The sequence below is a fragment of the Siphateles boraxobius genome, unplaced genomic scaffold (genome assembly GCF_051911475.1).
Source record: "Siphateles boraxobius isolate OS27281-9 unplaced genomic scaffold, OSU_SipBor_1 6, whole genome shotgun sequence".
Lineage (NCBI taxonomy): Eukaryota > Metazoa > Chordata > Actinopteri > Cypriniformes > Leuciscidae > Siphateles > Siphateles boraxobius.
This window is the reverse complement of record NW_027509186.1, coordinates 41,182,501-41,200,000: the sequence shown is the minus strand read 5'-3', so window position 1 is coordinate 41,200,000 and position 17,500 is coordinate 41,182,501. Positions and strand designations below refer to the sequence as shown.

Genomic DNA, 17,500 nt, shown 5'->3' with positions numbered 1-17,500 from the left:
TTTATTTTTTTCATTTTGTTTATTTAATTTAACGTTAAAATGATAAACTGAATACATATTTAAAAAATATTTATAAAAACTTTAAAATTAGTCGGTCACAAATGACAGATATTATTTTTTTATTTCAATTAAATTAATGTACTATATTTTAGTTTGGTAATGTTTTTTATTTAATATTTTGTATTTTCAGGGGATTTTATGGTACTAAATTATATTTACGCTGTATTTATAATCCATTTATTCACTTTTTGAGCATAAACCTGAAAATTACATTTTCAACTTAAACTGTGGTAAATCTTGAATGCTTTAGAGCGACAGACTTCAGTTTGATCTCTTTTCGAAGACGACACATGGCACATTATTGCTGGAGTGAAAAAAGTTTTTAAAAATTAACTTTAAAAAAAGGTACAGATTTTTACATTTACTGTTACTATTTTTTTTTATTTTTTTTTATGATATATATATTTTCCAAAACATATTTTACTCTAAAACTATGAGAAAATCAAAGCCATAAATCTTTCAGTGAAATTTGTTTGGCTGCAGTACCAGACGTTTCCACTAGAGGAAATTCGTCTCCCATTAGTTTCCAATCCGCTTATGTGAGAAGATTGTAAAGTGATTTTAGAAACATGAAACTAGATCAGCGTAGGTCAAATACACAGTTTAGCTTCATTAGACACAGACATTTGACCACAGAATGCCACTGTCGACCAATCAGAATCAAGTATTGTATTGTCCTCTGCCTTCATACATGACCTTTGCCCTCTCTCTGCAGAGATGCAGGTCTGATCTGTTCAGAGGAGATCGAGAGCTGAAAGGAGATGATCTGATAATCCACCGGATGTCTGTCCCGTACGCTGGCCTTTACTCATGTGTGGTTTCATATCAGATGAACGGACGCACACTCCAGTTCACACGCGGCATCAACGTCACAGCTGTTGGTAAGACCTTCTCATCTCGTCTCAAGGTTTACGTACATCGTCTTCTGAATCCTGCGAGCGATCAGATCAGTTCTAACTTCATATTTGTGGTGCAAAACATATAAAACAAAGTTATGTGCAGAAGGAGATAAGTAAGGCATAATGTGAGGCAGTCATTATCACTAAATAAACATCAGGGATTTACAAGCGTTTTTGCTAGCCAGGGTTATTTTAGTATCGTTCATATACTGTTATCGTATTTATTGAATTAGAGTTAATTTTATATTTTCCTTTTTCATTTGAAAAAATACATTTTTGTTGTGTGCTTTTGTATTTTTTTGTTTTGATGTTAATTTTTGTTATGTTTTTTATTTCAGTTTAGTAATTTTAGAAGTTCGACTTGAACTAAACTAACCTAAATTAAAAAAGCTGCCTTTGTGGAACTAACTGAAATAAAATACACTCCCGTTCAAAAGTTTGGGGTCAGTATGTGTGTTTTTTTTTGTTTTTTTTTCAAAAGAAATTAATACTTTTATTCATGAAGGATGCATTAAATTGATCAAAAGTGACAGTAAAGACATTTATAATGTTCCATTTCAATTGTTTTTTGGAACTTTATATTCATCGAAGAATCCTGAAAAATAAAATGTATCACTGTTTCGACAGAAATATGAACTGTTTTCAACACTGATCATAATCATAAATGTTTCTTGAGCATCAAATCATCATATTATAGTGATTTCTGAAGGATCATGTGACACTGAAGACTAGAGTGATGATGCTGAAAATTCAGCTTTGATCACAGGAATAAATTACACTTTAACATATATTAATTCACACAGAAAACTGTTATTCTAAACTCTAAAAAATATTTCACAATATTACAGTTTTTACTGTATTTTTGACCAAATAAATGTAGTCTTGGTGAGCAGCAGAGACGTCTTTCAAAAACATTTAAAATTCTTGTACGTTTAAGGGTTTTTCCTCTCTTGTAGTTCCTGACATCGGCAATAAAGCTCCCAGCCTTCTGAATCCGGCGAGCGATCAGATCTACACAGTGACTCTAGGTGAGCGTCTTCTCCTTCCTCTACTTTTGCTGTGTTTCCTTGGATATGCATCAGTGATATTAGTTATTTAAAGAGATATAAATGTTGTGTTGTCATTTCAGGAGATCAAGCGACGCTGTCCTGTCGGGCGAGTCTGCCTCACCTGTACACAGAAAAGCAGGAGATCTGGTGGACCATCAATAACAAAACTGTGGAGCAACTCGCCGACCCGCGATTCAGCTCACCTGAGGCCACGTATGGACCAGAGCTATTATAGTTAACTAAAACTAAAGCCATAAAAAAACGTTTGTTACTTTAACTGAAAGAAACTTTCTGAGAAACGCTGTTGAAAGTGGATCGAACCGAGCAGTGCAAAACACTTGTAGCCAGTCAGCAGTAGGAGGCGTGTCCACACGTAATGGGAGAGGAGAGAGAGTGAGCCAATCAGCTGTAGGGGGCGTGTCCACCCATTATGGGGGAGAAGAGAGTGACCCAATCAGCAGTAGGGGATGTGTCCACTCATGACGGGGGAGGAGAGAGAGTGAGCCAATCAGCAGTAGGGGATGTGTCCACTCATGACGGGGGAGGAGAGAGTGAGCCAATCAGCAGTGGGGGGGCTTGTCCACTCATGATGGGAAAGGAGAGCGAGTGAGCCAATCAGCTGTAGGGTGGATGTCCACTCATGATGGGGGTGGAGAGAGAGTCAGACAATCAGCAGTTGGGGGGCGTGTCCACTCATGACGGGGGAGGAGAGGGTCAGCCAATCAGCAGTGGGGGGGGGGGGGGGCGTGTCCACTCATGACGGGGGAGGAGAGGGTCAGCCAATCAGCAGTGGGGGGTGTGTCCACTCATGATTGGAGAGAAGAGTGAGCCAATCAGCTGTAGGGGCGTGTCCACTCATTATGGGGAAGGAGTGAGCCAATTAGCAGTGAGGGGCATGTCCACTAATGATGGGAGGGGAGAGGGAGTGAGCCAATCAGCTGTAGGGGGCGTGTCCATTTAATGATGGGAAAGGAGAGAGTCAATCAGCAGTGGGGGGTGTGTCCACTCATGATGGGAGAGGAGAGTGAGCCAATCAGCTGTAGGGGGCGTGTCCACTCATTATGGGGAAGGAGAGAGTGGGGGGCACTGCTGATTGGCTCACTCTCTCCTTCCCCATAATGGAAGGTGAGCCCCAGGTGAGCCCCTGATTGGCTCACTCTCTCCTTCGCCCCCCGCGAGGAGAGAGTGAGCCAATCAGCAGTGGGGGGGCGTTTCCACTCATGATGGGGAAGGAGAGAGAGTAGGCTTGTTTGAGATGAGCAAAATCTGCGCAGAACCGATCACCGGTTATCAGCGCGTAATGCATGCCGGTTAGAAATGTGTCCGAGAGCGGTCCCCCTTGCTCTGATGTCATGCTGACGTGCGACAAAAAGCTCTCGTGAGCGCAAGGCGCACGTGTCGGATTCTGCAGTCAAAAGCATGATGGGAAACAACTTGCTTACGATACAGCTTAATGTTGATTGGTTTAAACAAACGTGATGTATTGTTCTCTTTTAAAATGTTTGGTTTTAAAACTCGGCTGTGGGAATATTCAAACATAACATATACACATAAAACATGATATATGTTTTATTTGTGAATATTCCCAAACTCTCGGACAGTGCGATCTCTATGGGTTATGAAATGTCATTTTATTATATATATAAAAAAAACACTGTATAAAAAAAACGATTGCTAAACACTTATTTGGAATGGAATTAAATAACAAGTACTTTGGGTGTCACGTTCATTATATTTAGTTTCATATAAAAGCAACACGACTTAAATTACATCAAGTTTATTAGCAACACTGTGCACAAGCGTGAATCCCGCGATATCCATCATTGGTCTCGCAGGTGTGAGATCCACTGCGAGAAGTGAGAACTGTCTGGCTTGCCTGCGCTTTTTTCACTCCTCCTCTCACTGCAGCCGCCTACTCTCGACTACATTTCAGGCGAGGCAAGGCGCATCTCAAACAAGCCTAAAGAGACATCCACTTGCGTTGCTTGTTCATGCATTTTTGGGGAGGAGCGATGAAGGAACGGGCGTGTTTGTTTGTGATGATTTCAAATATCAACAGTGTTTCTCAGAAATCACTCACTGCACCTTTAAGTGAACTAAAATAAAATAAATTTTTTTTAAATTTATTTTAGCTAGTTGCCAAAGCAACATTTCTGTTTTTCATTTAATTCAGTTATTTGATCTTCTAAAATAACTAAAACTGTAAAAAAAAAAAAAAATAATGATTATAAAATGACAAAAAAGTAACCAAATTACTCAAATTAATATTAAATCAGAAAATATGAAAATAAAAACTTATTTAAAAATATTAATATATATTGTTCTGTGCTTTATTGCCTGTGTGTGTAGGCATGAATCCTATTATTACGGCGATGAGATAAAAGAACGAGTCCTGCATGTGATGGATTTTTCTTCTGATGACCTGCAGAGGGAGTTTAACTGCTCCGCCAGAAACAGCCGCGGCTTCGTCACCAGCAGAGCCGTTCTCAAGAGCCAGCGTAACTACACACACTAACACACTCTGGGTCCAAAATATACATCCTCCATTGTCATACATTTTTTAATTTTTTCTTAAAGAAATCTCTTCTGCTCACCAGGGCTGCATTTATTTGATGAAAAATACAGTAAAAACTGCTAAATATAATTACAGTTTAATATAACATATATGTATAGTAAAGTCTAATTTAGTCCTGTGATCAAAGCTGAATTTTCAGCATCATTACTCCAGTCTTCAGTAATAAATATAAAGACAGTAGCATCGCGTATACAGGCAGGAGCCATCTTTGGGAAACAGCCTCGACCAGTCGAACCACGAACGCCGTGCTACGAGCTGTGACTGCTGCGTGGTTCGACTGGTCGAGGCTGTTTCCCAAAGATGGCTCCTGCCTGTATACCCGATGCTACTGTCTTTATAAAGTATATTATTATTAAACTGTCTGTACACTTACAAAGTTCTCAGTGCTTGGCTTTGGACCCTCATTAAGCTACCGTGTTAGTGTGGGGCTATTTTGAGCGATCTCTTTTTACTTATTATATGCCCCATATACTAGCGTTATAAGCTAAACAGTTTTTAGAGATAAAACTCTTTACACTCGATTATCATGAAAACAAATCCCAGAGAACAGTCGACTCGGTACCAATGTGTTATTACACCCCAGTGTTCATTTTGCGCCGGAGTTCTCCTTTAAGTCGGTTGCCTACTGCTCACTCATACAAAAAAGTGTAGTTTATTTAGCCACTTCCGTACAACTTGCCATGCCAGTGATAGCCAGTAATCAAAAGGTCTTCAGATGACGTGCCTACTGCTCCGTTCATATGCGCCTTTAGTTTGACCTATCCTGGACACAGATTTGCGGTAGCACCAGCCTCCTCATAAGTTAGAAACAATGATTTCAGAAGAATGTAGAAGAAATCAAGGTTAAAGGGTTAGTTCACCCAAAAATGAAAATTCTGTCAGTATTTACTCTCCCTCATGTTGTTCAACCCCGTAAGACCTTCGTTCATCTTCGCAACACGAATTAAGATATTTTTGATTAAATCTGAGAGCTGGATCACTCCTCCATAGGCTTCTTCAGGGATTGAACTTGCCGGCCTCAAAGTTATTAAAGACATCGTTAAAATAGTCCAAGTGACTACAGTGGCTCAATCTTAAGTTTATCAAGTGACGAGAATACTTTTTGTGCGTAAAAACAAACAAAAATAACGACTTTATTTCAACTATTCATGTCCTTCTCTGTTGGCCTCGAGTCAGTTCACTAGTGTAATAGCGTACGCTTCTGTTGTTGTACGTCACACGCATCACACACATGACCAGCGTCGGCCAATAGTGAGCCTACGTGTGACGTAGCTCTACGCTACCACACTACGCTAACTGACTAGAGCCCCACAGAGAAGGAAATGAATTGTTGAAATAAAGTTGTTATTTTTGTTTGTTTTTGCACACAAAAAGTATTCTCGTCGCTTGATAAACTTAAGATTGAGCCACTGTAGTCACTTGGACTATTTTAACTATGTCTTTAATAACGTTTCGGGGCCGGCAGGTTTCAATCCCTGAAGAAGCCTATGGAGGAGTGATCCAAAAAACACGCCAGACAAAATTTATACCTCAGTTTTAATCGGCACCATTTTCTTTCCATTTCTATCAATCCGCGCTGTTGTCAACGTCAACAGTACCTCAATTGTGTGTGTGTTCAATCAAATAGTTTTCTCAGCAAATTGTACCTATATCACTTAAAAAACTTCCAGCGGCCAGAACTCTGACCAGGGAGGTGACTACAGAGTGGGTCAGTGTGTATGCACTATAGTGCTGGTAAGGATTGCATACACCTTCATGTCTTAAATGGGCGAACTAACCCTTCAAGGTCACTATTCGGGTTTCTGAAACATTTGGAATAACCCGTTTACATGCGTGAGCAGAGAGAGGTACTCCTGTATGGAATTGCAATATCCCGATGTAAACGGCGACGCACGGTTAGCGTCTAGACGTACGGACAACCTTAAGACGCAATATGCGTCATTTCCGATTCTTCTTCCTGTATCCAAAGACAACAACAGCAGCAGCAGCACGCGGATAATGAATAGTTCGGGGCAGATAGCGATCGCCTTTGTTTGCGCTTTGGTGCTGGTACTGACCTCGCTCCAAATGTATCCTGTGCTGCGTCTCGCCATGTTTACTTCCGGTATACTGCACGCGGGTTTTTGTATGCACCGAGAAGTTCCTCGACTCAAAAGACCAAGATTCCTTGCGAATAGAACATGCGCAGAACACAAATCATTATGGGGATATGCCGATACACTTTTACATAACCAACAATTCTGGTTACAAAAGGGGTATCCCAGGGATCTTATCCCGGTTTTTAAAATCTGGGATATGAGCATATTCGGGTTTTTGCCGGTGTTTACATGGCCGTGCATGACCGGGTAATTGCTAATATCCCGGTTTTGAACCAGTTATTGGCTGCATGTAAACGTAGACCCGTTCAAAACCGGGATATTAGCAATAACCCGGTTTTGAACGGCCATGTAAACACCGGCAAAAACCCGAATATGCTCATATCCCAGATTTTAAAAACCGGGATATTATACCTGGGATACCCCTTTTCTAACCAGAATTGTTGGTCATGTAAACGCGCATCGGCATATCCCCATAGTGATGTGTGTTCTGCGCATGTTCTATTCGCAAGGAATCTTGGTCTTTTGAGTCGAGGAACTTCTCGGTGCATACAAAACCCCGCGTGCAGTATACCGGAAGTAAACATGGCGAGACGCAGCACAGCATACTTTTGGAGCGAGGTCAGTACCAGCACTAAAGCGCAAACAAAGGCGATCGCTATCTGCCCCGAACTATTCATTATCCGCGTGCTGCTGCTGCTGTTGTTGTCTTTGGATACAGGAAGAAGAATCGGAAATGACGCATATTGCGTCTTAAGGTTGTCCGTACGTCCAGACGCTAACCGCGCGTCGCGTTTACATCGGGATATTGCAATTCCATGTATACAGGAGTAACTCTCTCTGCTCACGCATGTAAACGGGTTATCCCTAATGTTTCAGAAACCCGAATAGTGACCTTAACCCGACCATAACCCGAAATTTGGCTGCATGTGAACGTAGTCAATGTTTCTTATGATCTCAATGACTGCAATGAAATTAAGACCATTTTACCATTAAAAATTAAACCAAACATGAAAAGGAAAACAATAGATTCACAAGATCACATCATATGTGATATATAGGCATTCTCTGTGAACTTTTGGTTTTCCTTGTGCTGAGATACGGAAGGAGAAACGTTTGGACAGGACAATGTCCTGTTGCTCTGTCTTTGCGATCTTCTGTCCCGGGTGCGTTTTATGGCTTTATTGCAGGGTGAGTTTTATTTTAACAGGAAAATCAGTTCTTACAGTAGTGAATCTGTCGCCACCTGGAGTTTTATGGAGAAACAAACTAACTTCGGGCCGACTTGATAAAATCTGCTAGTTTTTCATTAGATACTAAATTAAATTAAAAAAAATATATACATATAATTTCTCTCCAAAACCATTTGGCACTTGCTGTAGGTTTGTTTTGGACCCTGCATTCCCATAATGTTTATTTTGGACACGTTTTAGTCTCATTATTTATTTTAGTAAATGTTTTGCTGAGTCATTTATGCTCTTAGCAGATGCTTTTATAAATGACTTACAGTAACTGTGTTGTGTAACTTGTGACATTAGGGATGTCATCAATCTAGAAGTATTAGTAGCTAGATTTGAGCATTTGACCTGAGAAATGTGTATTTGGTGTGTGTGTGTGTGTGTGTGTGTGTGTGTGTGTGTGTGTGTGTGTGTAGCGTACGTCCCCACTCTCGAGCTGGGCTGTGGTTTAGGTGTGACTCTGGCGCTCATGTTGATGATGTTCGTGGTCTATCACGTGTTCTGGCTCGAGCTTCTGCTGCTCTATCGCTCCTGGTTCGGCTCGGATGAGAGATACACAGGTGAGAACACACACACACACACACACACACACAAACACACATTTACTGACCTTGATGTTTGAGCTCAATTGTGATGCTGTTTTCACTGCTTATCAGTTTAACATTTAACTCTTAGTTTTTTTGAAAATGTTGCCATTTTTGATAATTTTCACAAAACTTTCATGGCCCCCAGGATATTTAGTTGTATGAATATCTGAATTTGCAATATATCAAAAGGAAGAGAAGACCAGAACAGAACTATTTTATTTTAGCTTCATGCATTCTTTTTTATCAAGACTCGAATATGGGTAAGTGGGTAAAAATAAAATTAAATTAAAAAAAAGCTGAGAAAATTATGCTTTTATCAAAGCCTACATCCAGATCAGGTTCAATTTCAGAATGATGATCAAAACACAGATGGAGGTGTTTTTTTGTTTTGTTTGTTATTTATACACTGTTTTTATATATTATTATTATTTATTTTTATTTATTTATTTTTATTTTTTCAGTGGGTGGGTTGTGGGAAAGGGGGAAAATTGTAAAAACAAGGAACATTGTTAACTCTTTCTGTATATGATACGTCACTCTGTTCTTCCTTCAATAAAAATATTATAAAAAAATCAAAAAACACAGATGGAGTAGAGGGAAAGCTTCACAATCCTGTAGCTCGTCCTGGGTCGACATTTCATTCAGTAACACTAGGCAGTTTTGATTTATATGCTTCTTAATGTTTGTTATCGCGTTATTTTACATATGAGGTCGCTTGTTTCTGCTTCTTCTTCGCCTTTGTTTTGATCAGGAGCTTCAGTTCTCTTTCAGACGATGTGTCATAGTGCCCCCTACCTTATAACAGTGAAAACAAGGAAAGCCGGACATTTTCTGTCTATGGCGGCGGGGAAAGAGTTAATCACACATGTCCATGATGAGCGAATCAACAACATTCACTGGCCTTAATGTTTCATAATGGCCATGTAAATAAATAAATAATATATATATATGTGTGTGTATGTATAGTATATGTATACATAATAAAAATGAAAAAGTAGCTTTGGCAAGTAACTGAAATAAAATACGTTATTTTAAATACATTATTTTATTTCAGTTAATGTTTATTTTGTTTAAAGTGACAAGTTTTATGGTTTTAGTTTTAGTTAAGTTTAGTTTTAGTGAACTGCAAAAGTAATTCATTTAAAAAGCACATTAAAACAGAATATAGATTGATCCAAAATGTAACTCGACACCCTCGCCTCATTTAGTATGCGCGGTTCTATGAATATGCAAATGAGCCCCGCCTCCACTCACTCACTCACTCAGAGATCCACTGGTTGACGATCACACGTTGATCTGATTGGTTACAAGGTAGTTTGTGACGTCAGAAACACCAGCGATTTCAAAGCGTGTTTTTGAGACTGTCTTTGATTCAAGGAGAAAATACTCAGCAATGGTGTCGACTTATGAACTTACACATGGTTCGTCTTAAAACATATTAAAAACACCACATAGATACATAAACAACATTAAAAACAGGATTTTTGTAAGTAGATTGTAATGTAACTACCTATTTTTTTTTTTAAGTATCTATCCAAAGCATCTTCACCAGTGACTCTACTAGCCATGTTTGCTCTCACTCTTGAAGAGTTGTGGTTGTGTGTGAACTTGAGTGTGTGTGTCTCTGTGCAGATGATAAGCAGTATGACGTGTACATCTCGTACGCACGCAACAGTGAGGAGGAGGAGTTTGTGCTGTCGACGCTGCGCAGGGTCCTGGAGACTGAGTTCGGATACTCCGTCTGCATCTTCGACCGGGACAGTCTTCCTGGAGGAAGTGAGTCTCAAAAACACACTCTGCACAAAACATTCCTTTATTTACACACACTACCAGTCACACGTTTCGGGATCAGTGCGATTTGTAATGGTTTTAAAAGAAGTCTCTTGTAAAGGCTGCATTTATTTGATTAAAAATACAACAACAACAAAAAACAGTAAGAATGTGAAATATTTTTAAAACGGCTGTTTTCAATGTGAATATATGTTAAAGTGTAATTTATTCCTGCGATCAAAGCTGAATTTTCAGCATCATTACTCCAGTCTTCAGTGTCACATGATCCTTCAGAAATCACTCTAATATGATGATCTGATGATCAAGAAACATTTATGATTATTATCAATGTTGAAAACAGTTATTTACATTTTTATTTAGGGATTCTTTGATGAATAGAAAGTTCAAAAGAACAGCATTCATCTGAAATAGAATGTTTTGTAACATTAAACACTACCGTTCAAAAGTTTGGGGTCATTAAATTAAATTGGAATTAATTTGTTTAAAAGTGACAGTAAAGACATTTATAATGTTACAAAATATTCTATTTAAAAAAAATGCTGTTCTTGTGAACTTTCTATTCATCAAAAGAATCCTGAGAAAAATGTAAATAACTGTTTTCAACATTGATAATAATCATACATGTTTCTTGAGCAGCAAATCATCATATAGACCAATTTCGAGCCGACGTCACGGCGCTAGCTGGAGGCAAAACAAAGAAAAAACTGCAGGCGGCCAATACAAACCAGCACAGATTCGGCTACATAATAAGGAGCTTAAATTGTTGTTATTATTATTATTAAATGTCATCTTGTTGTGTTGTTGGGTGCAAGAATCAATGAAAAATGAATATGCTGTATCTGGAATTTTTATTTCTAGAAAATATTCACATCGTTAAAATTGCACCGTAATGTCACTCTTTACATTGTCGTCGTCTTGGCGTTGGCTAGGCAGAACTGCGGATCGTACCACACAAGTCTTGTACGTGACCATTCATCACATAGTTCTAGGCATCTAAAGATTTATATGCCCTCAGTTTCTCTATCGGATAGGTGTATATGTCAGGTCACTCAACCGGAGGTAGCCTAGCGTTAACGTTAATCCTGTCAGATCGTCCATCATTGAGTGAGCGTGTAACGGCTATGGGTCGGGCAATCTGGTTCCGTCCGTTAAAATTAACTTTTGCAAATAACAATCGCGGTCCTGGACAGTGAGTGACCTTGCACATTAAGATAAAATCGGATTTTCTCCAGTCATTGTTAAAAAACAAGCTAACAAAACTTGCATACTAACGTTAGGGAAGCGGCCAGAGGGATCGTTCTGCCACCACCTAAGCTCCGCCCACAAAAACCGTCACCATGTTTACCAACTGAAAAGGGGTCTATTAAAGTGATTTCTGAAGGATCATGTGATACTGAAGACTGGAGTAATGATGCTGAAAATTCAGCTTTGATCACAGGAATAAATTACACTTTAACAATATATTCATATAGAAAACAGTTATTTTAAATTGTCAAAATATTTAACAATATTACTAGGGTTTTTTTGTTTTTGTTTGTTTTTTTGATCAAATAAATGCAGCCTTGGTGAGCAGAAGAGACTTCTTTTAAAAACATTTAAAGTCGTACCGATCCAAAACTTTGTCAGTGTGTGTTATAAACGTGTGTGAGTACCAAGGTTATTTTCGTAAACGAAAACTGAAACTAAGACTAAAACTAATGGTCAAAAAACATTTTCGTAACCTGAAATAAAATAGAGATTTCAACATAAATTTAAAAAAAACTAAACTAACAACAGTTACTAAAAAACTAACTGAAATAAAAAAGTAATTAGCAAAAATAACAATTAATAAGCTCCGATAATAACTGCGTCGGGCTGAACATAGCAAAACACACTTGCGACGCCTGGCGCTGCATTGCACTAAAATCAGCTCAAACATGTTTGATGTCCTTCGACTGGATGAAATCTATCTATCTATCTATATAGAAAATCTGCGCCCATCATACATTACGTGATTTTCTGTGAATTCGGTCAACTCTGAATGCACATAATCTGGCGCTTTGGCAACAACTGTCGGCAAAAATCTGAGCTGAAGTCGTGTCAAAAATTACCGCAATTAATTTTTTTATTTCAATGAAATGAACGTACTATATTTTAAGTTCGATAATGTTATTTATTTAATATTTCGTATTTTCAGGGGATTTTATGGTACTACATAATATTATCGCTGTATTTAGAATCCATTTATTCACTTTTCTGAGCATTAAATTTCCAACTTAAACTTGTCGTAAATCCTGAATGCTTGAGAGCGACAGACTTCAGTTCCATCTCAACAGATTATTGCTGAAGTGAAAAAGGTTTTAAAAAGTGAGAAGTTACAGAATTTTACGCTTATTGTTATGAAAAATGTGTAAAAATACTGTTTTCAATTTTTATGTGAAACATATATTTTCAAAAACATGTTTTGTTCTAAAACCTGGAAAAAACCAAAGCCACAAATATAAACAAAGCTGTGCTACAAATTGTGCCGAAAAATCAAAAAATGTATATTAAAAAATGAGCTTTCAGTGCAAGTGTGTTTGGCTGCAGTACCAAACGCTTCCACTAGAGGAAACTCGTCTCACATTAGTTTCCAATGCATCATTTTAAACCGCGAGAAACACAAGTGTGGCTATTTTTTGCAGGACCATTTAACCTGTTCGAATCATGTCCAGGATTTTTGTGTGTGTGTGTGTGTGTGTTCACACAGCAACAGCCAAAACCTTTACCAAGTTTCGTACCATTCAGATGAAAAAAAAAAAAAGAATGTAAAACTTTTTGGTCAAAATTTACTGAAAAGCACCAGAGGGTTTTTCAAATCAAAAATCAGCCCTAAGAAGCAGAAATGGCCAAATAAGTATTTCCATCATGTCCAGACCTTACGCAAATACAGCTGTACCTTAATTCCAGGTAATATAACCATCTCATGTGAAACTTAACGATAAACAAGACAGATACCACAGACATTAGACCGGATTTGACTCTCAGCAGAAACCGGAAACACAACTCATGTTGTGGTTTAAGACAAACCAGGTGCATATTCAGAACTCAACACCATTTCCAAGTAATATGAGTATATGATATTAAAAGATCCAATACACAAAAAAGCATAAATGGATCAATACAAGAATAATATGTTTGAAAGGATTAATTATAGAAATAACCATAAAAGAATAATCATAATCATCATATGCATATTATTTTCCTTTTTCTTATACACCACATGTTTAACAAGATTTCATCTGTAATATGAATGAGTTTGAATGAATAATTTTTACTTCTATACTTTTAAGCTGCATTTGTTTGTTTCTTTGTTCAATCTCAAACATCTCTTTAATTTTTATTATTAAGAGGTTTGCACAAGAGTTAACTGTAATCAACTGAAATTGATAGGACATTTTAAAATGATATTAAAATAATAACCTTGGTGGTAGTGAGTCCCTGCAGTGGTGTGTGTGTGTGTGTGTGTGTGTGTGTGTGTGTGTGTGTGTGTGTGTGTGTGTGTGTGTGTGTGTGTGTGTGTGTGTGTGTGTGTGTGTGTGTGTGTGTGTGTGTGTGTGTTTGTCTGTTTTAACATGTATCTGTGTGTAGCTATAACAGACGATACGCTGAGTGTGTGGGTCAGAGCCGGAGGCTGGTGGTGGTAGTGAGTCCCTGCAGTGGTGTGTGTGTGTGTGTGTGTGTGTGTGTCTGTATTAACATGTATCTGTGTGTAGCTATAACAGACGATACGCTGAGGTGTGTGGCTCAGAGCCGGAGGCTGGTGGTGGTAGTGAGTCCCTGCAGTGCTGTGTGTGTGTGTGTGTGTGTGTGTGTGTGTGTGTCTGTATTAACATGTATCTGTGTGTAGCTATAACAGACGATACGCTGAGGTGTGTGGGTCAGAGCCGGAGGCTGGTGGTGGTAGTGAGTCCCTGCAGTGCTGTGTGTGTGTGTGTGTGTGTGTGTGTGTGTGTGTGTGTGTGTGTGTGTGTGTGTGTGTGTGTGTGTGTGTGTGTGTGTGTGTGTGTGTGTGTGTGTGTGTATTAACATGTATCTGTGTGTAGCTATAACAGACGATACGCTGAGGTGTGTGGGTCAGAGCCGGAGGCTGGTGGTGGTAGTGAGTCCCTGCAGTGCTGTGTGTGTGTGTGTGTGTGTGTGTGTGTGTGTGTGTGTGTGTGTGTGTGTGTGTGTGTGTGTGTGTGTGTGTGTGTGTCTGTATTAACATGTATCTGTGTGTAGCTATAACAGACGATACGCTGAGGTGTGTGGGTCAGAGCCGGAGGCTGGTGGTGGTAGTGAGTCCCTGCAGTGCTGTGCGCGGGACACAGGCGCTGCTCGAGCTCCAGGCCGGGTTGACCAGCATGCTTCACGGTGGGAGTCTCAAGGTGGTTCTGATCCAGTTCAAACCGGTCCAGAGGAAGAGCTGGGTCAAAGAGCTGCGGCGGGCCCGTCTGGCGCTCACACTCATCCGCTGGCAGGGCGAGAAGTCCACTCCTCTCAACTCACGCTTCTGGAAACAACTGCAGCTCGAGCTCCCCATGAGGAGGAGCACAGAGAAACACACACCACTGCCAGACATCACACAACACACACAATACACACAACACACACAACACACACATCCTGCCAAGGACAAGCTGATCCAGTGCTATTCTACAAGTGCGTTGTAGACATCCGTTCGGTGTGTGTGAAACCTGTTCCCTGTATTATACAGGATGAAATTTACTTTTTCACTCATCGGCCAATTTGGCTACTAAATTAATTTTTGATTAAGTTACCAGCCGTTTAGAACTTCTATAGCCAGAAAAGAAAAGTGTATATATATATATATATATATATATATATATAGAATTACTAAAATAGAAGTGCTGTATGATATATATATATATATCATACATTCATATTCATTTCTTATTCAAACAAAATCCTGTCATCCTTTCATCTTCATCCTTTTCACTAAAAACGTATTTTGGGGTTCGGGCATTTAAGGCCTTTAAAGCCTTTAAGCACATATGCGTAAAAAGTTTTATTCGGCAAGCATTTATCCACTGACATCATAGGTGGAAAACACCATTTACAGCCAATACAGGCAATTCACCATAGGAAATACATGGTTTTCAAAGCTTTTTGAGAGTTATGGCGCCACCTATGGTCCGATCTCCATAAAACTTTGCATGCTTGTTCAGAATGTTATTTCACATATATACTCACCGATTTTGGTGAAGTTCTGGTTTTCATTTAGGATTAATAGGCTTTCTATTTTTATTATTTTATTTTTTTCACAATACAGTACAAGTCTTTTTTTAAATCTTCGCTATTGCTTTAATGCAAATGAACAAGCGCTGTTATTTGTTGTGTAGTGACGTGTGTGTTCAAGTAAGCCGGATATGAGCAGGTTCTGCGCTATACTCTGTATTTAATATATCATGATGACTCACGAGTGTTTGCGCTTAATCTGCACAGATTTGCTTTACACAAACTTTACCAGCACAGTGAGTAAATATAATAAGTAACGCCACATTGGCCTGTGATTTGACAGCGTTACCCGTCACTGTTGATTTTTTGTCGGGTGTTCGTTTCAAACCCTGTCAATCATACTCGAAGTTGATTTGTATGGCTCTTTTCACAGTACGCATCATTTTAAAGCAGCGTTACAGAAAGTTGAATAGTGGATGTCAAATATTCAAGTCGCGTCGCCTTTATTTATATAGCACTTTACACAATACAGATTGTTTTAAAACAGGACTCTACACACGTCAGTTCAGTTCTGATCAATAACTGTGTAAAGTTCATCAGTTATGAAATGAGCTGGAGAAAACAGTGATGTCATCATCAGTTGTCAGCCAATAGTGTCAGTTCATTCAGATCAATAATAGTGTTGAATATTAAGTGTCTACGACAGTGAATGAAATTGAGTGAATTCTTGTTTATGTGAATATCGTGTGACGGAGAGGGCTTGATTTAATTTGATAAGACCCTAACTGTGCCTTATTGGTGTTTAATACTTTTGTTAATTTGGTATTATTTTTGTAGCTTACTATTATAGTATGGATTATTATTCTGGATTTATTTTTTTATATTGTCATTTCTCATTTATATGTATATATATATATTCTTTTATTTAAAATTGTAATGTTTTTACTGGGGATTTCTATCATTAATTTAGTTTAGTCATTTTGTTGTTGTTGTTTTTTTTTCATTTTATTGGTTTGTATTTTTACTGGGTTATATATATATATATTTATAAAATTCAGTAATAATAATTTGTTACATTTATATAGTGCTTTTCTAGGTACTCAGTGTTTACATGTGGAAGGGGGAATCTCCTCAAATATATATATATATAATTTCTATTTATCCTTTATTTCTATTTTAGTACTTCAACGTATTTTATTTCCGTTAGTTGCCAAAGCAACCTTTCTAAATTTCGTTAAATACATTTTTTTCATGTTTATCTTTTACTTCTAATATTGTAAATATTCGATGTACGTTACCTTATTTAATAACTTAAATATTTACTTGACGTCCCCGAAATGAACATTTAAATAATTTAACAACACATTTTCATGTTCATTATGCATGGGTCTGATGTCCATTAATGGTCACATGACCTGCAAGTAAACAAATACAATTTTCATCTTCTTTTTTTTTTTCAATTTAAAAGTATTTGTTTTATTTTGTACGAATTTTACGAATTAACCCGGTCTGGGAAACCCTGCTCTCGTGGTTTGGGATTGTACACTTCTTATTGCAGTGCATTCTGGGATTGAATGATCACGAGATCATCAGCCCTGTCAAACACACAGATCCTTACAGTAGAATAGAGCAAATGCTAGTGTGTGTGTGTGTGTGTGTGTGTGTGTCTACAGTATGTGAGGTGAAGTTACTGGATTCAAGATAGATCAGTTTGTGAGACTTCAGAAGTTTCATTCATTCTTTCATATTCCATAACAAACTTCCAGCTGTTTTCACTGAATTGCATTTGAGTTCTTGTTTATTTTGTTTGTTATCATGCAGCATCTTACTGTATATGACCATGTCATGTCCTGTATGTTCTGTGATCACATTTTTAAGCTGTTTTGATAATTAAAATGTATGTTTTGCATTCACATCTGTTTCATTGGTTCATTTCATCACATTAGTGTCCCATGACGGCAGCTGACGTTAATATTTCACTCATGATCATGAATGATGAAATGTGT

General features: G+C 38.2%; 1 protein-coding gene across 4 annotated transcripts in view; it reads left to right on the top strand.

Annotated features, from left to right (window-relative positions):
- il1rap (interleukin 1 receptor accessory protein) overlaps positions 1–17,500 on the top strand; it is a 46,544-nt gene that overhangs the window by 23,310 nt on the left and 5,734 nt on the right. For 3 of the 4 annotated variants that reach the window (XM_077207135.1, XM_077207133.1, XM_077207134.1), the window contains 7 exons: positions 776–941; positions 1,916–1,987; positions 2,089–2,221; positions 4,358–4,506; positions 8,334–8,477; positions 10,137–10,280; positions 14,538–15,112. In XM_077207135.1, the coding sequence (XP_077063250.1) occupies positions 776–941; positions 1,916–1,987; positions 2,089–2,221; positions 4,358–4,506; positions 8,334–8,477; positions 10,137–10,280; positions 14,538–14,968 (1,239 nt within the window). In that variant the 3' untranslated portion in view covers positions 14,969–15,112. Of the gene's footprint in view, positions 1–775; positions 942–1,915; positions 1,988–2,088; positions 2,222–4,357; positions 4,507–8,333; positions 8,478–10,136; positions 10,281–14,537; positions 15,113–17,500 lie in introns of those variants that run through there. The other variant, XM_077207132.1, reaches the window with a different exon arrangement.